The sequence below is a fragment of the Papio anubis genome, chromosome 9 (genome assembly GCF_008728515.1).
Source record: "Papio anubis isolate 15944 chromosome 9, Panubis1.0, whole genome shotgun sequence".
NCBI classification, from domain to species: Eukaryota; Metazoa; Chordata; class Mammalia; order Primates; family Cercopithecidae; genus Papio; species Papio anubis.
The window spans coordinates 1,204,145-1,232,110 of record NC_044984.1 but is presented as its reverse complement, the minus strand read 5'-3'; the positions used below and the strand labels follow the sequence as shown (position 1 = coordinate 1,232,110).

General features: G+C 37.4%; 1 protein-coding gene across 16 annotated transcripts in view; it reads right to left on the bottom strand.

Moving 5' to 3' along the window:
- Positions 1-27,966, bottom strand: part of ERC1 (ELKS/RAB6-interacting/CAST family member 1) — a 535,673-nt gene that overhangs the window by 292,658 nt on the left and 215,049 nt on the right. For all 16 annotated transcript variants that reach the window (XM_009217664.4, XM_017945570.3, XM_017945565.3 and 13 more), the window contains one exon: positions 6,063-6,198. In XM_009217664.4, the coding sequence (XP_009215928.2) occupies positions 6,063-6,198 (136 nt within the window). The remainder of the gene's footprint in view (positions 1-6,062; positions 6,199-27,966) is intronic.

The following is a 27,966-nucleotide window of genomic DNA, read 5'->3' as shown; positions in this document are numbered from 1 at the left end:
GTAGCACCTCAGTATCTTCTGGGGATTGGTTCTAAAACTCCCCTGGAATATAAAAATCCACAGATGCTCAAGTCCCTGATACAAAATGTTACCGTATTTGCAGAAAATCTATGCACATCTTCGCATATAATTTAAATCTCTTGATTTCTTCTCATACCCAATACAGTGTAAACACTATGTAAACAGCTGGTATATTATTTTGTTTATTTTTTATTGTTTTATTATTCTGTTTTATTGGTGGTTTTTTCCATAATATTGTCAATCCACCATTGGCTGAGTCCAAAAATGCAGAACCTATGGGTATGGAGGGCCCACTGTACCTGTTATGTTACTACTACCTAGTCCAGTCCTGGTAACATTTGCTCTTATAGAAGCTTTTACATGTGTCATCTCATTAATGCTCACAAGCTTTAGAGACAGGAGCTCTGTAAGGAATTTGTCTCAGTTTTCATCCGGAGAAACATTATTTTATAGGCAAATACAATAAAGAGCATTTGCTAATACTTTTTTCAACTATTTTATGCCTTGAAGTTTCATTTACTCTTTTCTTCTCTATGATTTACCAGAAATCTTTAATAATTTGGTTGTAATCTGGATATTAGCTTTCTTTAGAAAATATTTTATATTCCTTAAATCTTTAACATGATAAATAATAAACATAGATAGGAATAAAAAAAGGAATGAATTTAGTTCCTGGCTGCAGATGACTGAATAAATTACAAGTGATAATATTCTTTAAGTTATTTTAACAAACTAAAGAGACTCAAATGGTATTTCAAAGCTTGTTGAAAAAACTGGTAAATTTACCTAGAAAAAAAGTTTGGAGATAAAGTTAATGATGTTGAAGATGACCTACTGACTTTGTAAACAAAGTGCAAAAGAAATGCAGAAAGGCTGGGCCCACGCCTGTAATCCCAGCACTTTGGGAGGCCAAGGCTGGTGGATGACCTGAGGTCAGGAGTTCAAGACCAGCCTGGTCAACATGGTGAAACCCCATCTCTACTAAAAATACAAAAAAATTAGCCAGGTGTGTAATCCCAGCTTCTTGGGAGGCTGAGGCAGAAGAATCACTTGAACCCAGGAGGTGAAGGCTGCAGCGAGCTGAGATCACACCACTGCACTCCAGGCTTGGGGACAGGGCAAAAGAGACTCCGTTTAAAAAAAAAAAAAATTGGATTAAAGACAAAACAATGAATCTAGAATGAAATGGAAACTTCTATGTGATTATCTAGCATATGATTAAGTAGATTTAAAAAAATTTTTTAAAGAATAACTATTTACTACGTGCTACCAGGAGAACTGGGTATCAGGGTAAAGAAAGAGTACTTTAAATTTATGTTTTATAAGATATATAAAATAAACTCCACATGCACTAAAGCAATGAACACTTACAAGAAACAAACACATACACACAGCTAAAGAACTCAAAGAAACTAATAAGTTTAACTGTGTTGCAAATGGGAGATTAAGTGAAAAAACAGCCTAGAAAGGACAAGGTAAGCAATTTAAAAGATTTTTTTTGAAAAGAGGTTTAAACAACACAATCTAATAAATTTCAAAAGAAAGATGACTGAAAGAGAAAAAATACGCAACAATCATCATTCCTCAATGTCATTTATAACATAGCAATCCAAAGTAGGTGATATGCAAAGATCTTCATGATAGGTAGCAAATGTAATTAAAATGTGACACGGAAATTTCAGATAATAAATCATTACATGTGAAAAACGGACAGTGTCACTGAAGAAATGAAATATGACAACTTGAAGGCGCCATTATATATGTGTAAAACGAGCAGAAAATTAAATAGAACCGAAGTGGCTACGGGGAAAACAGAATGCCTGCAAACTGCTGCGGGTTCTCTAAATTAGCTCATCTTTGGTAACAGAAATTTAAGAAAAGCTACAACACTTCATATACTTTAAGTTTGCTCTGAGAAATCACCAACGGAAATCACCAAATTGGGTACAATTCATCTGTACAAATTTGCTCGGTGAAAACAGAAAATTAGGTAATGTCCAGAAAAAGAGGAACGTGTGTAAAGCTACTGAACTCTGGAGTCAGCTGAGAATAGTAAGTACAAGCATCAATATAAAACATGTAACTCACGGAAATGCTTAAACGATAAAAAGTTTTTAAAAAGCAAAATACAAAAGAGTGTATATATGTATTAGTATTACAAGTAAGTAAAATTAAAGTTTAAAAGAAAATGTAGCGGGATGTAAACAATAAATATTATGGATTAATTATTTTTCTAGTACGTTAATTAAAAGTTATAATTTTTAAACAAAAGCCAAGGTATATGACCTTCAGTTTAAAAACAGAAGAAACCAACTCCATGAAATTCAAGCAAAGAGATGAAAAAAGAAGTTACTTGGAAAATATAGGAAATATTTCTCAAGTAAAGGGAAAACACAAATAAGGAGTTTGGCTAAGAAATGAAGCCAGAGTCAAAGGCTCCATTCCAGGGCTATGTAAATATGGTTAAAAAGCTAGTTCAGAACTGAAAGGCACACTAAAGTCTAAGGAGTGAAGTCTTATCTCTCTTAAGACTCATTTTAGAGATATGAAAGTTTCAAGTGGTTAAGTGATATCTTTCTTTTTCAGCATTTTATTAGGGACAATTTCAAACATGCAAAAGTATAGGGAAGATAATATCATAAACCCCATGTCACCGTCACTCAGCTTCACTAACCTATCAAAAAATGGCCAACACTTCCCCTACTACCACTGGAATTTTAAAAAGCAAATCCCAGTGTTAGGGCACTGGTGCCCCAGCAATCTCCAAAGTACTTTTAGAGTCTCATCATGAAGTTGCCAGATTTAAAAATACTTTGTTTTAAACAACTTACTCATCAGTCTTTCTTATGCTCCAGCTGTCTGTCCTAGGCCAATGAAAGCCCCTTCATTCTTGCTCCTGTGTCCATCCTTACATGACCCCAACAGTCTTTGACAGGTTCTCAATTTTTCGTATCACATGATGCTATAGGGCAGTGATTTTTCAAAATGTGGTTCCTCGTCCAGGAATGTTATCGTCACCCAGGAACTTATTAGAAATGCAAATTCCCGGGGCTTTCCCCAAACTTACTGAATCAAAACCCCTAGGGATAGGAGACAGCAATCTGTAACAGCCCTCCATGGAACTCCAATGCACACACGTTTGAGAACTACTAATTTAGGTTTATCCCGTACATTTCTTGCTCTAATCCTGGAATGAGTAATTTCTCCAAGAATTCCTAACTTCTTTTATTTTTGTTTAATTTATTTCAGAGACAGGGTTTTGTCCTGTCACATATGCTGGAGTACAGTGGCACAATCATAGCCACTGCAACCCTGAACTCCTCGGATAAAGCAATTCTCCAGCCTCAGCCTCTAAAGTAGCTGGGACCGTACAGGTACACCATCCTGCCAGGCTAATTTCTTAAATTTTTTTAGAGACAGGGTCTCACTATGTTGCTCAGGTTGGTCTTGAACTCCTAGTCTCAAGTGATCCTCCGTCCCTCACCTCCCGAGTCGCTAGGATTAGCATAAGCCACAATGCCCGGCTGTATTTCTTAATTACGTTGTTGTAAATGACAATCCAGTGGTAGGGAGTACCCCTAATACCCAGATTGTGATCTCTAAATATGATTAACGGGGCCAGGCACTGTGGCTCACGTCTATAATCCTAGCACTTTGGGAGGCTGACGCAGGAGGTTTGTGTGGAGCCAGGAGTTGGAGAACAGCCTAAGGCAACATAGTGAGACCTGGTCTCTACAAAAAATTTAAAAATTACAGGTCTGCAGTCCCAGCTACTCGGCAGGCTGAGACACGAGGATCACACAACTGCCCTCCAGCCTAGGTGACAGAGTGAGACTGTCTGTAAAATAAGTAAATAAATAAATAAACAGAAATATACTTAAGTAACTGAGTAGTTAGTAAAAGAACTGAGATCAGATCCTAAGTATCCTAACTTGTAGTCCAGTGCTCTTTTCACAGTATTTGAATGAATTACATCTCTGTGTAACTTGCACATGGCCATCAGTTATCTTTTTTGTAACTTTGATACTTATCATTTACTTAGACAATTTGGGGAAGTCAGTCATCCACTCTAAATTAGTTTTCCTTATATGTAAAATACAAATAATATAATCTATTTTATTTATCTTTTAGTTTATATAAAAAGGAAATAAGAGATTACATATGAAAGCACCTTTGGTGTTAAAACAACTGACAGAAGATTAGAAGAGTATTTTTGGTTCATAAAGACAGATTGCTAACAGAAAACATTAGATGATGAGAGGGGAATGTAATGAAACAGTTAAGGCATTAACATAAAGAGGGGCTTGCCTTATCATAAAATAAATATTTTCTACAATTAAACAACAATGTGGCCATAGTTCAAGAACGAAGGTTAAACTGAAATCCTAGAAACAGACTAATCATCAATTTCATAAAATATAAAGACATCAATTCAAGTTTGTGAGCAATGAAATAATTCCCTATAAACATTCTAGTGAAGTTGTTAGCAATAAAGAAAAAATATCCTCACCACACAAATACCATAAAATGAATTAAAAAGTAAAGGTAAAAATACGAAAGCACAGAACAACTTACAAGTATTTATGTGTAAATACATACTCTCAAAATGGGGATGAACTAAGCAGAACATTTATGGGAGGAAAAGCTAACAATGGAAGAGAGATTTAAATTACATTAACAAACAAAAGAAAATTCAACACTTGAAAAAACAATGTCACTGGTAATCAGAGAAATGTAAATTAACACAAAATGAAATATTTTTCACTCATCAGATTTGTATTTTGTTAACAAAAAAAAGGAGGAATAACAGAAAGAGGAGAAAACTGCCAATATTAACTTATTGGCAAGGATGAGGAAAAACTGGCGTGCTGCTTTTTTCAAAATTTGGTGCATTTGAGGAAATTTTAGACTTTTTCTATAAATATAATCAGTAAAAGTTACATAAAAGAGGAATGAGAAAAATAAGTAAAAAGTAGACTCTTCTTCACATGTTAAATCAATTTGTTATAAAGCTTCAAAATGGCTTCTGCATAGTAACTCCTCCGAATCTCTCCAGTAAAGATTGTAATTGTGGCACATACACAGTATCAGACCCAATCAGAAACTGTTAACTAGAGAAAAACCATCTGGCAGTGGCTTAGACTCAGCATGAGTTTCAGAGACTCCAGCGCGTTTACGGTATTCTTCCCTATAATCTAAACCTTCATTCTGAAGCATTATGATCAAGACAAAGAGGACAGTCCACAGATTCAGGGAGTCCCAGTTAAAATCATGGCTGAGCCATTCGGAAGTTGTGTGCGTTTATGTACGTAACGCAATGTCTCTCAATCTATTTTCCCCGGTGCAAAATGTATACAATACCACCTGCGCCACTTGGATTACCGTGAAGGTTAGAACAAAACCAATGACCAGAGCCTACTTTCAAATACTGAGGACCTAACTGGCACTTATGATACGGTAGCTGCTACTGCTGTTATTGAGCCTGGTTTACTTAATCTGTGAATAATCAGGTTTAGGCATCAATGATCACTCCACTGAAGTGAAAAAATACAGTTTATATGTCACATTCTGTATGACTGTAAAATATTCTTGCTAAATTGAATATTTAAAAAGAGGAAAGGAAGGAAAGATAGAGGGAGGTTAGAAGGAAAAGAGGAAGAATGGAAAAAAGGAAGAAAGACACAAACTAAGATTAGCAATCCATTGTAATGGATGGAACTGGCAGAGAAGTACACTGACAACCCTGAAGCCTAATATAACCCACTCATTAAACTGTCATTGAACTTACCAATTACGTGTCATCAGCTTGAAGCAAGATGAACTTTCTCCTATGCTGAGGTGTCCTCATAAAGCTGTGGAATAAAACTTGCATTTTCTATTTAAAGCCATTCCTTCATTGCTAAACAGTTGGTCTGAGAGGAAGGCAGCAAGCAGGGTTAGAAAGAGAAAAAAGAGGAGGATAAAGATGAAGAGGAAAACAACATGCGATTATGGATCAAATCTCTTCATCCCATCCTTTCCGGTTCTCCTTGTGTTCTAACCTGGAGCTGCTGAGAGCTGTCGTTGAGGTTGTCCTCCCGTCGCCGAGCCTCCTCCAGCATTTGTGCACTCTTCTTTTTTTCCACCTGTTCCTTGTGCTTCAGATTTGCTACCTTCTTATTCTGGTCTTTCACTTGCCTAATGACAGAAGGAGAAGAATCAAGCTTTGCATATGCATGCATAGAAACAATATGTTTATTTAGAGACTTACACCAGTGACAATAAGGAGTCGTTGAAAACCAACAAATAAATATATACTGTAAAATTTTTCCACAATTCCAAATTCTTTACTGTCAATGGTAGCACATTTGTTTTCAAAAATAAGTTTTCCCATAAAGAACATGTATTTCAGCATGTACTCTATGAAGAACAATGAAATCATAAAACAAAAGAAAGGCATGGGATAATCTGAAATGACTAAAAAGAAACCAAGTCAGAGATTTTGGAAACAGGGAAGCAGTCTCCTGACATCGATGCACGGAAATGTTAGAATGGCTGATAGAAAAAGAAAGTTTTGTAAAACAACTCTAATGTTACCATTATTAATGTTAGAATGGCTGATAGAAAAAGAAAGTTTTGTAAAACAACTCTAATGTTACCATTATTAAACATTTCAAACATGCAATACACTGTATATAATGTAGATGTAGATGAAAATAACGACATAAAAATCTAGAAACCTAGCTTAAGAAATGGAACATTATATTCACTTCTGAAGCTCCCTGTTGTGCCTCTCTCTACTATTGGTCTATCCTCCATTAATAAGAACAACCTATATCTCGACATTTATGTTTAAAATCCCCTTGCTTTTATTATTGTTTTGCTACATATATATATATGAGCTGTTCATTTATAGCTTACATGTGTTTGAGCTTTATAAAGATAAATACTTATTCCTTTTTCTTTTTAGTACAGAATGATATTCAGTATTATTCCCTTTCAATAGGTTTCGAGACTTAGACCATTCAGAGTGTAATGTATCTTTTAATCCTCTTCATTTTCACTGAGGTGTGAAATAATACATGGCAATTATTTTAATCCACTCCCCTGAAGATCACAATCGGGTTATTTCCATTTTCTTGCTATTTTAAATAATGCTGCTAGGTGTACTCTGATTTACCTGGGCAAGGAGATCTCTAAGGTATAGGCCTAGGAACTAAATTGCTAGGAAACACAGTAGGTACACCTTATTTTATTTTCTAAGAAGCTATATTAATTTATACTCTTCCTAGCTGTGCTTAACAGTGGCCATTATACCTCTTCACATCCATTAACACATGGTACTTTCTAAATGTTTCCAATCGGGTACAAAAAAAAAAAATAGTACCTCATTATAGTTTTAAAATGCATGTCAAATGCATTTAACCACCTTGGCTGAATATCTTATCATACAGTTTTTGGTCATTCCCGTTTCCACTTTTATGAAATAGCTATTTGTGTCTTTTGTACATTTTTAAAATTAAGGTATCTTTTTCTTAACGACTTGTAGGTATTCTTTATACATTATAGATAACAATACTTTATCCGTCCGTTATATGTTATATAAGTATTTTCTTCTAGTCTATGATATCTTTACATCTTTTCATTGATAGAATTCCATTTTTTTTTTTTTTTTTTTTTGAGATGGGATCTCACTCAGTCGCTAAGGCTAGTGTGCAGTGGCACAATCTCAGCTCACTGCAGCCTTGACCTCCCAGGCTCAGGTGATTCTCCCACCTCAGCCTCCTGAATAGCTGGAATTACAGGCACGTGCCACCACACCCCACTAATTTTTAGTAGACACGAGGTTTCACTATGTTGCCTATGCTGGTCTTGAACTCCTGGACTCAAGCAATCCACTGGCTTCCACCTCCGAGTGCTGGGATTACAGACATGAGTCACCATGTCCAGCTTAAAATTTTTAATTGTTTCAAATGTATCAATCTTCCCCTTTATAATATACAACTTTGTGACATTTCCACAAAATCTTGTCCATCCCAAGTTCATAAAGATATTCCCCTAAAACGACGTTAACTTTGTCTTTCACGTTGTAGTCATTAATCCATCTGAAACCAATGTTGTATATATTATGAGGTAAGAACATACTTCTATTTTGAGGGGTCTGGTATAAGATAAGAATAAAATTTCTTTTTTTATAAGTATTCAGAATGAATTTTCCCAGGAATATTTACATGCATTGCCACTTCTGGCATGTACAAAGTTTCTATATACATGTGTACCTGTTTTGTGGCTATGTTTGTATATTTCTGTGCCAGATCTATACCACCTTAATTACTATACCTTTACAAGAAGTAATTAGTAAGGCAAGGCTCCCTACCTTTTTCTTCTTCAAACCTGTCTTGACTATTCTTGGCACTTTACGCTTCTCATAGAAATTTCAGAACTAGCCAGTCAAGTTCCACCAAACCAACCAACCAAACCAACCAACCAACCACAGCAACAAAAAACCCAACAGCAGCCTCTGGGATTTTCATTCCAATTACACTGAAGCAATATCAGTTTGGGAAAAAATTCATGCTTTTGGATCTTTCAATTCATTAACATACTACAGATGCTCCTCAACTTACCATTGGCTATATCCCAATAAACCCACCATAAGTTGAAAATATCCTAAGTCCAAAATGCATTTAAAACACCTAATCTGGAAAATATCAGTTGTTTACTCTCTGGTTGTGTGACTAACTGGGATCTGTGGCTCACTGCCACTGCCCAGCATCACAAGACAGTATCATACTACATACCACAGAAAAAGATCAAAATTCAAAGTATGGTTTTACTGAATGTGTATCACTTTTGCATTACTGTTAAATTGAAAACTTGTCAGTGTGTTTATCTATTTCTTTAGGTCTCCTTAAAAGGCTTCTAACAAAGCGTTATATTTTCCTCCATGAAAGATGTGTATATATTTTATTCCTATGTACATTATACGTTTTGCCATCATTTAAAATTCCACACATCATGTCATTACACCCTTATACATGCTTCCTTATGCATCTCCAAAAAAGAGCACTTCTCAACAATGTAAATTGTAACAAAATTAACTAATTTCTCGATATCAATATAGTCCATATTCAAATTTCCCCATTCGTATCAAAGTTTATTTTTTACAGCTACTTTATTTGAATCAAAATACAAAAGTGCCCATACTCTGTACTTATTTGTTAGATCCTTTCATCCCCTACTAATCTAGAGAAAAGTCTCTTGCCTCCTCCAATGTACCCTTTTTGAATGCCAGTGATTTTTTTTTAAAGGAAATCCATTATTCCATACAATGATTCACATTCTGGATTGTATGTTTGCTTCTTCATGATAAAATTCAACTTGTTTCTCTATATCTCTTGCTTTTTGTTTGTGCTGATACTGAATATTAGCTTTACAGACTTGAATGTATTCAATTTTCATTTTTAGGTAAAAATAATAATTAATGATGTTGTGTAACTGACATTGCCTCACATCTGAGAGCATATAATATAATGTCTGGTTTTCTACCCTTTTTTTTTTTTTTTTTCTGAGACAGGGTCTCACTCTGTTGCCCAGGCTGGAGTGCAATGGTGTAGTGTTGGCTCACTGCAACCTCCACCTCTCGGGTTCAAGCCATTCTGGTGCTTCGGCCTCCCAAGTAGCTGGGATTATAGACGTGCAACACCACGCCTGGCTAATTTTTGTATTTTTAGTAGAGAAGGGGTTTCACCATGTGGGCCAAGCTGGTCTCAAACTCCTGGCCTCAAGTGACCCACCCGCCTTGGCCTCCCAAAGTGCTGGGATTACAGGCATAAGCCACTGTGCCTGGTCCTTGGTTTTCTCACTTTTAAAGAGGCTAAGATTAACCAGTGCGTCAAGGCAGTGACAGTTTAGTCTCTCCTGTGTGTAGAGTTCACCTTTTCTCAACCTTCCACCTAATGACTCGATGCACTAGTGAACTTTTCCTGAATAAATCATTTTAATAACTTTTTTTTTTTTTTTTTTTTTGAGACGGAGTCTTGCTCTGTCGCCCAGGCTGGAATGCAGTGGCCAGATCTCGGCTCACTGCAAGCTCCGCCTCCCGGGTTTACACCATTCTTCTGCTTCAGCCTTCCGAGTAACTGGGACTACAGGCGCCACCACCATGCCCGGCTAGTTTTTTGTATTTTTTAGTAGAGACGGGGTTTCACCGGGTTAGCCAGGATGGTCTTGATCTCCTGACCTTGTGATCCGCCCGTCTCGGCCTCCCAAACTGCTGGGATTACAGGCTTGAGCCACCACGCCCGGCCAATAACTTTTTAAAATTACATTTTCTAGTGGCTTTTTGCTGGCATATAAATAGGAACATGATTCCCATATATGGGTATTATATCTAGAAAACCTGTTAAATGCTCTTGCTAATTCTAATTATTTTTCTACAGATTTTTTTTCAGTTTTCTATGTATTTGGTTTACAGTTATATAATACATCACCGAAGTAAACCAATAAAGCCCTTATGACTGATCACAAAGGAATGGAGATTCATGAAATGACTGACAGAATTAAAGATTATCATCCTAAAGAAGCTCAATGAGATTCACGAGAACCCAGAAACAGAAATCAGGAAACTCAACAAAAATCAGGAAAATAATAACATGAACAAAACAAATAGTTAATAAAGGAATAGAAACTCTAAAGAACCAAACAGAAATCCTGAAACTGAAGAATACACTGACAACTGAAAAAAAAATTAATAGCTTCAATAGGAAACCCAGTTATGCAGAAGAAAGCATCAGTGAACTCAAACACACATTGTTTAAAATTATCCAGTCAGAGAAACTAAAGAGAAAAATGAATTAAAAATGACAAAAGCATACAGAAACTATGATGCAGCATCAAATGAATGAATATGTGCATTATCAAGGTCCCAAAAGGAGAATAGAAGAAATATCTAACTTACTTAAATGAATGTTTGTTGCTTGAGAACTTTTCAAATCTTGAAAGAAATATGAACATCTAGATTCATGAAGCTCAAAAGCTCAAGTCAAAGAAAATTACACTGAAACACATTAAATTGAATTCTAAAAAATCAAAGGCAAAGAGGAAACTTTGAAAGCAGCAGGAGAAAAGCAACCTATATAATACAAGGAAACCCCAACACACACACACCACCATTACCACTATCAATAAGGCAATCAGTGCATTTCTCAGCCGAAACCTTGCAGATCAGGAGGGAATGAGATGATATAGTCAAAGTGCTAATAGATAAAAAATTGCCGGCCAAGAATATTATACATAAGAAAGTTGTTGCTGGGCACAGTGGCCCACGCCTGTAATCCCAGCACTTTAGGAGGCCGAAGTGGGTGGATCACAAGGTCAGGATATCGAGATCATCCTGGCTAACACAGTGAAACCCCATCTCTACTAAACTACAAAAAATTAGCCGGGCGTGGTGGCACGCACCTGTAGTCCCAGCTACTGGGGAGGCTGAGGCAGGAGAATCGCTGGAATACAGGAGGCAGAGATTGCAGTGAGCCGAGAACATGCCACTGCACTCCTGCCTGGGCAACAGAGCGAGACTCCATCTCAAAAGAAAAAAAAATTGCTTTACTTCTCTAAGAAACAAATAACACAATGTCAAGGAGTCAGAGGTGCCATTAGATGGAAAAAAAAAAACACAAAAGTTGTCCTTCAGAAAAAAAGATGAGATAAAGATATTTCCAGACAGACAAAAACTGAGGGAGTTCATCGCACTAGACCCGCCTTATAAGAAATGCTAAAGGGAGTTCTTTGAGTTGAAACTAAAGGATAGTAAATAAAAACATGAAAACACATTAAAGTATAAAACTCACTGGTAAAAATAAATATACAGTCAAATTCAGAATACTGTAATACTGTTATCGAGGTACATAAATCAATTTTAACTAGTATAAAAGTTAAAAGACAAAATTATAAAAATAACTATAGTTATAATAATTTGTCAATGGATACACAAAAATAAAAAGATGTAAAGTGTGACATCAATAGCATAAACTGTGAAAGAGGGAGAAGTAAAATTGTAGAATTTTTGTAGGTAATTATAGTTATTATAACCTTAAAACAGCCTGTTATAAGATGTCTTATGTAACCCTCATGGTAACCACAAAGAAAACTAACCTCCAGTAACATATAAAAGATAGAAAGGAATTAATCATACCATTACAAAAAAAAAATCATCAAATCACAAAGGAAGGCGGCAAGAGAGAAAGGAACAAAGGACCTACAAAACAGAGAACAACAAAATGGCCTTAACTATCAATAATTACTTTAAATGGATTAAATTCTCCAATCAAAAGATAGAGAGTGACTAACAGATTTTTTTTAAGCATCCAACAATATGTTGCCTACAAGAGACTCACTGTAGCTGTAAGGACACACACAGGCTGAAAATAAAAGGATAGAAAAAGATATTCCATGGAAATGGTAATCAAAAAAGAATAGAAATGGGCTTACTTATATCAGACACAATATACTTTCAGTCTCAAGAGACAAAGAAGGTTATCAGACAGCAATAAACGGGTCAATTCATCAAGAGAATATTACAGTTGTAAATGTATTAGTATATTTGCACCCCACCTTAGAGCACCTAAAAATATAAAGCAAATACTAACAGAACTGAAGGGAGAAACAGACAGCAATACAATAACAAGAGAGGACTTTACTACCCCACTTCTAACAATGGATAGGTCAAACAGTCTATCAGTAAGAAAACGTCAGACCTGAATAAGAGTTACAGAGCAAGTAACAGACTCCATGAAACATCCATCCAACAGCAGCAGAAGATATATCCTTCTCAAGCACACACACAGCATTCCCCAGAATACATCATATGTCAGGCCACAAAATTAAGTGTTAAATCCAACTATGTTAACATCCTATCAAGTATGTTTTCCAACTACAATAGTATAAAATTAGAAATCAATAATAGGAGAGAAATTTAAAAATTCACAAATACATGGAAAGTAAACAATATACTCTAGACAAACCAATGGGTCAAAGAAGAAATCAAAAGGAGAAAGTCAGGCCGGGTGCAGTGGCTCACGCCTATAATCCCAGCACTTTGGGAGATCGAGATGGGCGGATCACTTGAGGTCAGGGGTTGGAGACCAGCCTGGCCAACATGGTGAAACCCCATCTATACTAAGAATTAGCCGGGTGTGGTAGCATATGCCTGTAATTCCAGCTATTCAGGAGGCTGAGGCAGGAGAATCGCTTGAACCTGGGAGGCAGAGGTTGCAGTGAGCCAAGACTGTGCCATTGCACTCTAGCCTGGGCGACAGAGTGAGAGTCCAACTCAAAAAAAAAAAGAGAGTCAAAAAGTATCTTCAGGCAAATAAAATGAAAACACAACATTCTAAAACCTATAGAATACAGCAAAGTAGTTCAAAGAGACAAGTTTATGGCAATAAACTTTAAGAAAAAAAAGATCTCAAACAACCTAACTTTACACCTCAAAAAAATAGAAAAAAGAACAAACTAAGCCCAAAGTTAGCTAAAGGAAGGAAATAATAAAGAGAAGAAATAAATGAGAGACCAGAAAGAAAATTTTTAAAAATCAACATAATAGTTGTTTGTCAAAAGATAATCAAAACTGACAAGCTTCGAGCTAGAATAACTAAGAAAGAGAATTCAAATAAAGAAAATCAGACGTGAAAGAGAAGACATTACAACTGATCCACAGGAATACAAGGAGAATATTATGAAAATTAATACACCAACAACTTGGATAACCAAGAAGAAATAGATAAATTTCTAGAAACATGTACCCTAACAAGACTGAAACACTAAAACAAACAAACAAAAAATCAAGACTTTTTTAAAAGAGATTCAGTCTTGCTTTGTTGTCTAGGCTGGAGCACAGTGGCACCATCATAGCTCATCAAAATTCCGGGGTCAAGGGATCCTCCCGCCTCAGTCTCTCAAGTTGCTACAACTACAGGCATGCACCACTGCAACCAGTTAATTTTTTATTTTTTGTAGAGACAAGGTCTTGCTATGTTGCCCAGTCCAGTCTCCAACTCCTGCCTCAAGTGGTCTTCCCACCTTGGCTTCCCAAAGTGCTGGGATTACAGGTATAAGCCACTGTACCTGGACAAGTGAAGAAATGTTAATAGCTGAACAGACCAAAAACCAGAAAGAAGACTAAAGCGTAGTCAAAAACCTCCCAACAAAGAAAAGCTGAGGACCAGATGGCTTCAGGGGTGATTTCCACCAAACACCTGAGCACAAATTAGTATCAATTCTTCTCAAATTCATCCAAAGAATTAAAGAGGCAGGAACACTTCCAAACTCATTTTAAAAGCCCAGTATTGCCCTTATACCAAGGCCAGATAAGGATACTATAAGAAAAGAAAATTACAGGTCAATATTCCCGATGAAACTAGATGCAAAAGTTTCATCAAAATACTAGGAAACTGAATTCAACAGCACATTAAAAGGATCATTCACTATAATCAAGTGGTATTTGCAAGGATAGTTCAAAATATACAAATTAATAAATGTCATATACCAAACTAACAGAATGAAGGATAAAAATCACACAATCATCTGAAAAAGTATTTGACAAAATTAAATATCCTTTCATGACAAAGACTCTCAATAAATTAGGTAAAGGAGGAATGTACCTCAACACAACAATAAAGGCCATATACGATCAGTCCACAGCCAATATACCTAATGGTGAAAAGTTCAAAGCTTTTCCCCTAACATCAGGAACAAGAAAAGGGAGTCCACTCTCACCACCTCTCTTTAACAGAATGTTCCAAGTCCTAGTCAATTAGGCAAGAAAAAGAACTAAATGGCACACCAATTGAAAAAGACAAAAGATAACAAGTATTGGCAAGGATGTGGAGAAAAGAGAATCCTGATACACTATTGGTGGGAATGTAAACTGGTACAGCCATTATGGAAAACAGTAAGAAGGTTCCTCTAAACATTAAAAACAGAACTACCGTGTGACTCAGGAATGTCACTTCTGCTACATATCAAAAACACTGAAATCAGGATCTCAAGAAAGACATCAGCACTCCCATGATCACTGCAGTATTAGTCACGATAGCCAAACTGTGAAAACAACGTAAGTTTGCATCGGATGAATGGATAAAGAAAATGTGGCATATATAATCAAATGGAATATTTATCAGCCATAAAACAAAAAGGAGGCCAGGCACAGTGGCTCATGCCTGTGATCGCAGCACTTTGGGAGGCCGAGGCGGGTGGATCACTTGAGGCCAGAAGTTTGAGGCCAGCCTGGCCAACATGGCGAAACCGCATCTCTACTAAAAATAGGAAAATTAGCCGGGCGTGGTGGTACACACCAGCAATCCCAGCTACTCAAGAGTTGAGGCACAAAAATTGCTTGAGCTCGGGAGGCAGAGGTTGCAGTGAGCCGAGATTGCGCAGCTGCACTCCAGCCTGGGTGACAAAGTGAGACTGTTTTGAAACAATAAAAGGGAAATGCTGCCACTTGTGACATGAATGAACCTAAAAACGTCAAACTCACAGAACTCACACAGAGTAGAACGGTGGTTTCTAGAGGGCTGGGAAAGGGGGAGATAATGGAAGGTGTTTGTCAAAAGGCGCAAACCTTCAGTTACATAAGATGAGTAAGTTCTGAAGATTCAGTGTGTAGCATGGTAGTCTATAATTAATAATACGGTACAGTACACTTGAAATTTGCTAAGAGCAGGTCTTAAGGGTTCTAATGACAAACAAAAAAAGTCTAACTATGTGAGGTGATGGATGTGTTAATTAGCTTGATTGCAGTAATCCTTCACAATGTATACATGTATCAAATCACGTTGTACACCTTACTCAAATGCACACTACAATTTATAATTCAATAAAGCTGGGAAAAATTATTAAAGATAAAATCATGAATTAATGACACAAGTGATAAGATAAAAATTCATTCTCCATTGAAAATGCACACTAAGAAGTCACATTTCGGATCTCCACTTTTGGCCATCTTCAATATCTACAGAAGAATTCAGCCACAGACAATATAATAAAATCAGCTATCACTAGAGAAAATAAAAAGAAAAACAATGTTTATATTTACGCTCCTTACTCTATAATTTTTTATTTCTCATGCTAACAACCTGATATCAATCATAAGCAGACTGGCTCCTGGCATTAGAAAAGACAAAGAAATGGAGCAAAATTCTGTTTTTATGAATCAAATTGCTTTTTCTCAAAATTAAGTTCTCATAACATTCATTTACTAGATGCAAAAATTTTGCTCTGCTTTAAGAGAGAGAAAAAAATTTAAATGGTGCAGAAATTCCTTTCACCTTGCATTTGTATATTATTCCACATGGCGCTGGCAACCCTTAATGCCAGTAGCAGTGGCCTGGTTATTTGGGGCATTATGACACATGGAATAAATAACTGAGTTAAAACTACTAGACTATGTTTTGGTTAGAAAGCAGATACTTAATCCAATCAAAGCCAATTTCATTCCTCAGTACTTTTCATCACAATTATATAGAAAAGTGATTTTAAAAATCCTACTTTACCTACAAATCACCAAACTAGGTTATAGTGTTTTTAGTCATGTTTCAGAAAAAACCAATTCAAGAAATTCATTGCCCTCATCCTATCCAATCAATAACTCTGTGTGTGTGTGTGTGTGTGTGTGTGTGTGTGTATTGTTTAAGAGACACAGCCTCATTTTGTTGTCCTGGCTGTGGTACAGTGGTGTGATCATAGCTCCCTATAGCCTTGAACTCTTGGGCTCAAGTGATCCCCCTGCCTCAGCCTCCCAAGTAGCTGGGACTATAGGCACACACCATCATGCCCAGTTAATTTTTTAATTTTTGTAGAGACAACGCCTTCCTATGTTGCCGAGGCTGGTCTTAAACTCCTGGCCCCACGTGATCCCCTCGTCTCAGACTCCTGAGTGGCTGAGATTACAGGTGTGAGCATTCCACCGGGCTCACAGACATACTAATGACTACCTCCATCAACTCCAGAAAGACACAATAAAATGCTAACTAAAGAATACAGAGCATGATCCCAAATGGATGTATATACACATGTATAATGATGATTCTTAAGATGGAAAAATTAAGCAAATTTTTGTTTTTTGAAAATTAATTTTTTTCAATACTTTAAGTTCTAGGGTACATGTGCACAATGTGCAGGTTACATATGTATACATGTGTCATGTTGGTGTGCTGCACCCATCAACTCGTCATTTACATTAGGTATATCTCCTAATGCTATCCCTCCCCACTCCCCCAACACCACAACAGGCCCTGGTGTGTGATGCTCCCCTTCCTGTGTCCAAGTGTTCTCATTGTTCAACTCCCACCTATGAGTGAGAACATGTGGTGTTTGGTTTTATGTCCCTGCGATAGTTTGCTGAGAATGATGGTTTCCAGCTTCATCCATGTCCCTACAAAGGACATGAACTCATCCTTTTTTATGGCTGCATAGTATTCCATGGTGTATATGTGCCACATTTTCTTTAACCAGTCTATCGTTGATGGACATTTGGGTTGGTTCCAAATCTTTGCTATTGTGAACAGTGCCACAATAAACATATGTGAGCATGTGTCTTTACAGCAGCATGATTTCTAATCCTTTGGGTATATACCCAATAATGGGATGGCTGGATCAAATTGTATTTCCAGTTCTAGATCCTTGAGGAATTGCCACACTGTCTACCACAGTGGTTGAACTAGTTTACAGTCCCACCAACAGTGTAAAAGTGTTCCTATTTCTCCACATCCTCTCCAGCACCTGTTGTTTCCTGACTTTTTATGATCGCCATTCTAACTGGTGTGAGATGTTATCTCATTGTGGTTTTGATTTGCATTTCTCTAACGGCCAGTGATGATGAGCATTTTTTCATGTGTCTGTTGGCTGCATAAATGTCTTCTTTTGAGATGTGTCTGCTCATATCCTTCACCCACTTTTTGATAGGGTTTTGTTCTTGTAAATTTATTTGAGTTCTTTGTAGGTTCTGGATATTAGCCCTTTGTCAGATGGGTGGATTGCAAGAATTTTCTCCCATTCTGTAGGTTGCCTGTTCACTCTGATGGTAGCTTCTTTTGCTGTGCAGAAGCTCTTTAATGAGATCCCATTTGTCAATTTTGGCTTTTGTTGCCATTGCTTTTGGTGTTTTAGACATGAAGTCGTTGCCCATGCCTATGTCCTGAATGGTACTGCCTAGGTTTTCTTCTAGGGTTTTTAAGGTTTTGGGTCTAACATTTAAGTCTTTAATCCATCTTGAATTAATTTTTGTATAAGGTGTAAGGAAGGGATCCAGTTTCAGCTTTCTACATATGGCTAGCCAGTTTTCCCAGCACTATTTATTAAATCGGGAATCCTTTCCCCATTTCTTGTTTTTGTCAGGTTTGTCAAAGATCAGATGGTTATAGATGTGTGGTATTATTTCTGAGGGCTCTGTTCTGTTCCATTGGTCTATATCTCTGTTTTGGTAAAAGTATCATGCTGTTTTGGTTACTGTATCCTTGTAGTATAGTTTCAAGTCAGGTAGCGTGATGCCTCCAGCTTTGTTCTTTTGACTTAGGATTGTCTTGGCAATGTGGGTTCTTTTTTGGTTCCATATGAATTTTAAAGTATTTTTTTTCCAATTCTGTGAAGAAAGTCATTGGTAGCTCAATGGGGATGGCATTGAATCTATAAATTACCTTGGGCAGTATGGCCATTTTCATGATATTGATTCTTTCTATCTATGAGCATGGAATGTTCTTCCCTTTGTTTGCGTCCTCTTACTTCATTGAGCAGTGGTTTGTAGTTCTCCTTGAAGAGGTCCTTCACAACCCTTGTAAGTTGGATTCCTAGGTGCTGTATTCTCTTTGAAGCAATTGTGAATGGGAGTTCACTCATGATTTGGCTCTCTGTTTGTCTGTTATTGGTGTAGAAGAATGCTTGTGATTTTGCACATTGATTTTGTATCCTGAGACTTTGCTGAAGTTGCTTATCAGCTTAAGGAGATTTTGGGCTGAGACGATGGGGTTTTCTAAATATACAATCATGTCATCTGCAAACAGGGACAATTTGACTTCCTCTTTTCCTAACTGAATACCCTTTATTTCTATCTCCTGCCTGGTTGCCCTGGCCAGAACTTCCATCACTGTTGAATAGGAGTGGTGAGAGACGGCATCCCTGTCTTGTGCCAGTTTTCAAAGGGAATGCTTCCAGTTTTTGCTCATTCAGTATGATACTGGCTGTGGGTTTGTCATAAATAGCTCTTATTATTTTGAGATACATCCCATCAATACCTAATTTATTGAGAGTTTTTAGCATGAAGGGCTGCTGAATTTTGTCAAAGGCCTTTTCTGCATCTATTGAGATAATCATGTGGTTTTTGTCATTGGTTCTGTTTACATGGTGCATTACGTTTATTGATTTGAGTATGTTGAACCAGCGTTGCATCCCAGGGATGAAGCCCACTTGGTCATGGTGGATAAGCTTTTTGATGTGTTGCTGGATTCGGTTTGCCGGTATTTTATTGAGAATTTTTGCACCGATGTTCATCAGGGATATTGGTCTAAAATTCTCTTTTTTTGTTGTGTCTCTGCCAGGTTTTGGTATCAGGATGATAATGGTCTCCTAAAATGAGATTGGGAGGATTCCCTTTTTCTATTGACTGGAATAGTTTCAGAAGGAATGGTACCAGCTCCTCCTTGTACCTCTGGTAGAATTCAGCTGTGAATCCATCTGGTCCTGGACTTTTGTTGGTTGGTAGGCTATTAATTATTGCCTCAATTTCAGAGCCTGCTATTGGTCTATTCAGGGATTCAACTTCTTCCCGGTTTAGTCTTGGGAGGGTGTATTTGTCCGGGAATTTACCCATTTCTTCTAGGTTTTCTAGTTTATTTGCGTAGAGGTGTTTATAGTAATCTCTGATGGCAGTTTGTATTTCTGTGGGATCGGTGGTGATATCCCCTTTATCTAATTTTTTATTGCGTCTATTTGATTCTTCTCTCTTTTCTTCTTTATTAGTCTTGCTAGCAGTCTATCAATTTTGTTGATGTTTTCAAAAAACCAGATCCTGGATTCATTGATTTTTTGGAAGGGGTTTTTCTGTCTCTATCTCCTTCAGTTCTGCTCTGATCTCAGTTATTTCTTGCCTTCTGCTAGCTTTTGAATGTGTTTGCTCTTGCTTCTCTAGTTCTTTTAATTGTGATGTTAGGGTGTCAATTTTAGATCTTTCCTGCTTTCTCTTATGGGCATTTAATGCTATAAATTTCCCCTACACACTGCTTTAAATGTGTACCAGAGATTCTGGTATGTTGTGTCTTTGTTCTCATTGGTTTCAAAGACCATCTTCACTTCTGCCTTCATTTCGTTATGCACCCAGTAGTCATTCAGGAGCAGGTTGTTCAGTTTCCATGTAGTTGAGCGGTTTTGAGTGAGTTTCTTAGTCCTGAGTTCTAGTTTGATTGCACTGTGGCCTGAGAGACGGTTTGTTATAATTTCTGCTCTTTTACATTTGCTGAGGAGTGTTTTACTTCCAACTATGTGGTCAATTTTGGAATAAGTGTGATGTGGTGCTAAGGAAAATTCATTTTTTTCTTTTCTTTTCTTTTTTTTTTTTCCCCCAAGGTCTCACTCACTCACCTAGGCTAAACTGCCGTGGCACAATCACAGCTCACATCCCAGGCTGAAGTGCTCTTCCCATGTCAGCCTCCCAAGTAGCTGGCACTACAGACACAGGCCACCAGGCCTGGCCAATTTTGTTATTGTTTTTATTTTTTGTAGAGACAAGGTCTCACTATGTTGCCCAGGCTGGTCTCAAACTCCTGGGCTGAAGCAATCCTCTGGCCTTGGCCTCCGAAAATGCTGGGATCACAGGAGTGAGCTACAGTGCCCAGGCTATTTTTTTTTTTTCATTTTTTATATGAAAAAATTATAGTTTTTTTATATGAGAAATTATAGTTTCTAAATTTTCTGCTATAGACATAAAATATTTTAAATTTTTCTTTAAAAATTGTTTTTAAAAAGAGATATGGTTGTATCTCAAAATAGGTTCTTTGCTTATATCAGACTAGGTATACAAAATAGTACTTGTATATAGAACTTTTTTTGGTCTTTGTTTTTCTTAATCCATTTTCTTTTCATATTTTAAATCTCCTGTCTTTAGTTTTACCAGTATTATTTCTACATCTTCACTCTATAGGCTAAAGGATGACTAAATATCAAGATAAAATGTTTTTATCTATGACAGGCAACCAAGAAAAGTATAGAAAATTGTGAGAGAATTAAATCAATCTCTTTCTTACCGTCACCTTCTTGTCTTGTGTATGCGTGTCTGTGTGTGTGCAAGCACGTGTTTATGAATGCATGTATAGTTCTGAATTCATGAATTAACTAGAAAAGATGAAAACACACAATGATTTTCTTGCCTCATTATTATCCTTTTCAATATTGTTTCCCTGGGAAAAGACATAAGAGAGAATATCATCTAAATATACGTTAAAAGAGTAGAAGGAGGCTATTTCTGGAATGTATATTTAGGAAAAAACATTCTGAGACATAACAGAACCTGTGAAATGAGGAATTTCTTTCTTTTTCCTTATAAATAGATTAACATCTAGTTTGATTTAAATCTAAATTCTCAAGAAAACCCAGATGTTAGTAAATTCCTGTCGTGAGGTGCCATGGATTTAATGGTTTAGTAGATTTGTTAAAACTCTCAACTGCTGTTTTGCCTGAACTAATCTGAATTTAATTCAAAGTGAATGTAGATGTTTTACCATTTTCAAGCAGGAAGAGGAGAAATTAGAGTAATTCATAAATAAATTAATGCTTTAAAACTAGACTCACAATTGCTAAGCTCCCAACTATTATAATAAACAACGAAATGATGAATAAAAGATTTAACTCTCTCCACTAGCACACAGATGTAAGCAAACAGAAGCGTAAGAAGAGAGGAAAACAAAGATGGGAAAGAAAACAGTAGCTGAATTTGTATTCATCTCTGCCACCAGAAGTTTTACACAATGTGGTCCACCATCTTGCTATTTAAAGCGTGATCCATGGACTTCCATCAGGAGCATCACCTTAGTGCTTGCTGGAAACACCCAAACTCAGGGTGACACCCGACCTATTAAGTCAGAATCTGCACTTTCACAAGGTTCTCAAGGGATATGAAGGCACACTAAATGCACAATGTTAAGGAACAACAGTCAGTGCAGACTATATCAGGCAGGCTTTGCCCATATTTATTTTGTTATTGCAGCCCTAAGACTCTGTGTCTTAAAATCTAAACTCAAATTTAGGTAAATCTACTAGATCACAACTATTATGAATGCTCCCAACTCCAATATCAGTTTAACTGAATCTCTCTTACGACATGTGAACTTGTTCTCTAAATTAGGGGAGGGGGTCTACATACCTGTCTCACGATACTTTATGAACACGCCTTCCTAGAGGTTAAAGTCCTTCTCTGATACATTTTCAAAATTCACAATTCCTAGCACGGTTCCTTGTGGTTTATAGGTGCTCATTAAACATTTGTTGAACAAATGCATAAAAAGGAAACTAATAATACCCTACTGACAAATCCACCCAAAACAAAACTCTGAGGGAAAATACAGTTTGTTTGAAGTTCTAAAACAATGGAATCACTAAAATAAAAAACTTCCTTATATCTTAAACACCCAGCAAAATTAACTGGGAAAGGAATTTTTATTATCTGTCTTTAACTTACTCCTTCCTATTAAGAAAGTAACAACATTTGTCAGAGGCTACATTTCCACTGGCTGTTTTGCTTTACTAAAAAGAAAGATACATATAGTTAGTGCTATATGTTACTATACCATAAAATCTCCCACACAAATTTAAGAAGAAATAGGATGCTTCTATTGTCAAATTAAAAAAAATATTATCAATCAAATTCACTCAGGTATTTGTGTCTTCACTCAAGAAGAGAAGCTTAAGCTAGGGCTTAAATATACAATAATTAAAAATAAAATGACATTGCTGAAGCATTGTGCATATTACATATAAACATCTATAATATTTATAAAATGTTACATACAGAGAATATGGGCCAGATGTGGTGGCTCACGCCTGTAATCTCAGCACTTTGGGGGGCCAAGATGGGTGGATCACTTAAGGTCAGGAGTTTGAGACCAGCCTAGGCAACATGGCAAAACCCCGTTACCTACTAAAAATACCAAAATTAGTTGGGCAAGTTGGCACCTGCAATCTTAGCTACTCGGGAGTCTGAAGCACAAGAATTGCTTGAACCCAGGAAACGGAGGTTGCAGTGAGCCAAGATCGCGCCACTGCTCTCCAGTCTGGATGACAGAATAAGACCCTGTCTCCTAAAAAAACAAAAACAAAAAACAGAAAACAAAAAACCAAAAAAAAAAACACAGGGAATATGTACACTCATAACAGTCATACAGCACATAATGATAATGCTTTGGTCAATAATGGACTGCATATACAATGCAGTCTCATAAGATTATAATACTGTATTGTTACTGGTGTTTACATGTTTAGATACACAAATAGCACGGTGTGACGCGGCCTATTCAGTACAGTGACACGCTGTACAGGATTATAGCCGAGGAGCAACAGTCTATGCCTTACAGCCTAGCTGTGCAGTAGGCTAGACCATCTGGGTTTGGGTTAGTATACAATATTTGTACAATGACACCACATAGTGATGTGTTTCTCAGAACCTATCATCCCCATTGTTCAGTGACTCATGACTATATATATTGCACATGTGCACACACAAACACACCCTCTGTCTCATTTTACCTTCCCCCAAAGAGCTCCACTCACAGTTAACATAAAAATTAAGACATAAAATTTTACAATACTACCTAAATACCTAATTGTAGCTTAAAAAAATACCTGCCCAAAAAGTAACCAAAAAACTAAAAATAAAATGCTAATAGTTTCACTTGTTATTTACCTAATTAAAATGATTTTGACTATTTCAAAGCCATTTTAAATATGGGTTTATTTTCATGGAACCATATCCCTAACTGTCTAAAGAAAGTAAGCCATAATTAAAAGGAGAAAAGATGTCAATTATTTGGAGTTTTACATAAACACTTTTAACTTCTGCAAAAATATTTTAAATGATCAATTCAACATTTTTTTAATCAGCAAGGAAACTGCATAACTAGTCTCATCTTACATTTAGTGTCTTTTATTTCTATGCTTATTCTCACTACTACACTGATTTCTTTGAAGACAAGGACCCGATTTTATACAACTCCATAGATCTGAGATGAGGACTGTCTTATGGCAATTAATCAATGTTTACTGAAGTGTTTTGACTTTTTTTAAGGTTAGTTCTCAAGATAACTTTAATCTATGACCATTAATTCAACAAATATTTAATAAAAGCTTCTATGGGCCAGGTGCTATCTTTGACAATATGGCCGTGAACAAAACAGACAAAAACCTCAGTCCTCACTGAGTTTACTGTCCGCTGGAAAGAAACAGAACATGAGTAAAATACATGGTAGGTCAGACAGTGATAAGCCCAAACGGAAAAATAAAAAGATGAAAGGAGATGAGGTGTGTCGGAACGGGTGGTGGGATTGAAATTTAAATAAGTGCTCAGGAAAGGCTCCACTGCAAAGGCAATAGCTAAGCAAAGATGTGAAGGAAGTAAGGGACTGAGCCTGAGTGTTCCTCACGAAGGAAACAGCAAATGCGAATGGGCACGAGGCCCAGGGGAAGCAGACGCAGACGGGAGCGGCAGGCTGCTCATGAGGAAGGCAGGTAACGAGGGCCACCGCCCCCAACAAGGGTTAGCAAACTTTCCTTATAAAGGATCAGAGAGCAAACAGTTTACGTTTTGTGAATCATGTAAAATCTGTCTCACATATTTTTCTTTTTTTGCTACCCTTGAAAAATGTAAAACCCGTTCTTAGCTTGCAGGTTTTACAAAAATAGGTGCCCGATGAGCTGAAGTTTGCCAATCCCTGCTGAAGGGCTCTGCAGGCCACTGGAAAAGTCTTTTGCATTTGGAAGCAATTACTTGTTATCACAAAGTATGAAAGAATTGCTCAAAAACACGAATAAAAGTAACAGTAACCTAATAAATATTCATATTTCTCTCAACTGATGTAAAGCTACATATTTGTCCATAATTTAAAACTAGCATGCATTCTCAATTGTCAGCGTTTTCAGAAACAGCCGGCTTTCGTTCATCTATTCAGCAAATATTTACTGAATGCCTGCCAAGAGTTAAATACAGCTAAGGAAGAAAAAAAAGAATACAATGTCCCCACCCTCAACAAACATATTGAACTTATTTTTACAAGAGGGAGGCGGGAACATAAACTAACAAAAAAGGATGTCACAGCACAGTGACATGTCCTAGGAAAAAAATTAAAACAGGCAATGTAATGGAGACACTGGATGTGACAAACAGTGCATTTCAGCTACAATGGTCAGGGAAGAGACATATAATGATCCAGGAGAAGAGGCCCAGAGAATCACACCTACAAAGGTTTTGAACATAGAAAAATGCTTAGCTTGTTTTAACAACAACAAAGCTGGTAGGTGGAATATATGGAAGGGGAGGTTGTGGTGGGGTTACAGCGGTGGCAAGAAGCCAGAGGATGCAGAGCCTAAGCTGTGGAAGGAGCTTGGGTTTTACTGTGTATGATGGGAGAACACAGGAAGGTTTTAACCAAGGAGTGATAACGTCTACTTTAAGAGTTCAGTTCAGGCCAGGCACGGTGGCTCACGCCTGTACTCCCAGCTCTTTGGGGGGCTGAGGTGGGCAGATAACTTGAGCTCAGGAGTTTGAGGCCAGCCTGGGTAACATGGCAAAACCCTGTCTCTACAAAAAATACAAAAATTAGCCAGGCATGGTGGTGTGCAGATAGCCATTGGAAAACTGCTGCAGTAGTTTGAACAAGGGATAATGGTTCACAGAGCAGAATGGAATCATTGAATTAAAGATACATTTTTGAGGTGTGATCGGGCTTACTAACAGATTTAATGTAGGGAGTAAGAAAAATCAAGGATTGCTTGGTGATTTATCACCTGCACAATGAGTGAATGGTAGTACCATTTACTGAGGGTGGGAAACTGGGGAAGAAGAGGTTTTGAAAGCGGTGGGCCAGATCAAGAGATCTGTTCTGAGTAAAACTAAATTTGATATTTAACTAAAGACATTGTGTAAGTAAGAAGTAGAGAGTTCTGGAGCACCTTGTATATTATTAATTTGGCAGCTATTGCTGTGTTTTTGATAATGAATGCCTTAGACTTGAAGAAGTCTGAGGCCAGGCATGGTGGCTCACGCCTGTAATCCCAGCACTTTGGGAGGCCAAGGCGGGTGGATCACCTGAGGCCAGGAGTTCAAGACCAGCCTGGCCAACGTGGTGAAATCCTGTCTTCACTGAAAATATAAAAATTAGCCCGGTTCGGTGGTACACGCCTGTAATCCCAGCTACTTGGGAGACTGAGGCCAGAGAATCACTTGAACCTGGGAGGCAGAGGTTGCAGTGAGCTGAGATTATCCTCCAGCCTGGGCGACAGAGTGAGACTCCATCTCAAAAAAAAAGAAGTATGAGAATATATATATATATGTGTGTGTATATATGAGAATAGGACTGAGAGTGGAGCCTTTTAGAGGTCTAGAGGAAAGTGGTAGAATCAGAAACACCACAAAAGGAATGACAGGTGAAAGAGGGAGAAAATAAGGAGACACTGGTATCAGAGATACCCGAAGAAAATAGTGTTTCAAGGAAGGAAGTGCGTGGTATGATGCTGAAAGGTAAAGTTAAGATGAGGCCATGGAAGTGATTTTTGTATTTGGTAACATGGATATTAATGATAACTTGACAACAGCAGTTTCGTAGGAGTACTAAAAACAGAAGCCTGATTAAACAAACTTGAAGAAAGGTAAGGAAAGGCAGATAGCAACGACAGTCAATTTTTTGAACAAGATTTGCTGAGAAGGGAAAGAGAGAAACAGGGTGGCACCTAGAATAAGACATCACATCAAGAAGGATTGTTTTTAAAGATGTGAAGTGGAACTCTAAAGACAGGTTAGTACACTTGTGAACCAGGAGAAAGCAAAAATTTGAAAATGAAGGAGGGAGAAGGATAATGAGGGAGAAGCATCTTTAGGTTGGGGAATTGGGACAGGATTAAGAGAAAAGGCGGCAGAGGTGAATTTAGGAACAGTGGCACTATTCAGGCAAAGGATACAGGTATAGATGCAAGTAGGCTGGTAGATTTAATGACCGGGAGACACACTGGGTAGCATCCAGTTATTTTAATTTTCTCAAAGTTATTTTATCAAGTGAAGCCAGAAACTTTGAGTGGAGGGGAAGGATTTGCAGATTTGATAAGAGAAGAGAATGATGCTGTCACCTCTGAGGATGGGATATCAAATCTAACAGTCCTCTTTATTAGGACTGCCTGCAGAATTAGGAGCAGTTTGAGATCTGTGACCATAAATTCAATGCGAGACCAGTCCACAAAGCTTTGTGACTCTTCTTGCCCGGTGATATGCAGCTGCTCAGGGCAGAGGCAGTGTAGGAAGACACTTGCTTTAAATTAGGATTCAGGTTTGCAAGCAACAGAAGAGAAAAGCAAGTAAGTCAAGGGGATTTAGAAGGGAGTGATTACAGTGCTGGACCATGAAATCTGACCCAGGTAAGGAAGGAAGCGTGAGGCCACACGAGGTTCAAAACAAACAAAAAAAGTAGTAGGTTGTTATTTCAAGGTCCTAATCAGATGGAATAACCGGAGTGGAGATGAAAGTAAGTGACCTGGGAAGACAGGAGGTGTCGGCCAGAGCTGAACTGTATCTTTCAGCATCACCATTCCAAGGTGGAGAATTCTGGCGGGTAACAATCCATTCCACATTTACAGGCAGGTTTACTCTACCCAGAGCAGCTACATAATGCCCCAAATCAGACAAATGACGCTGTCTAGGAACGGCAGCAGACTAGAGGA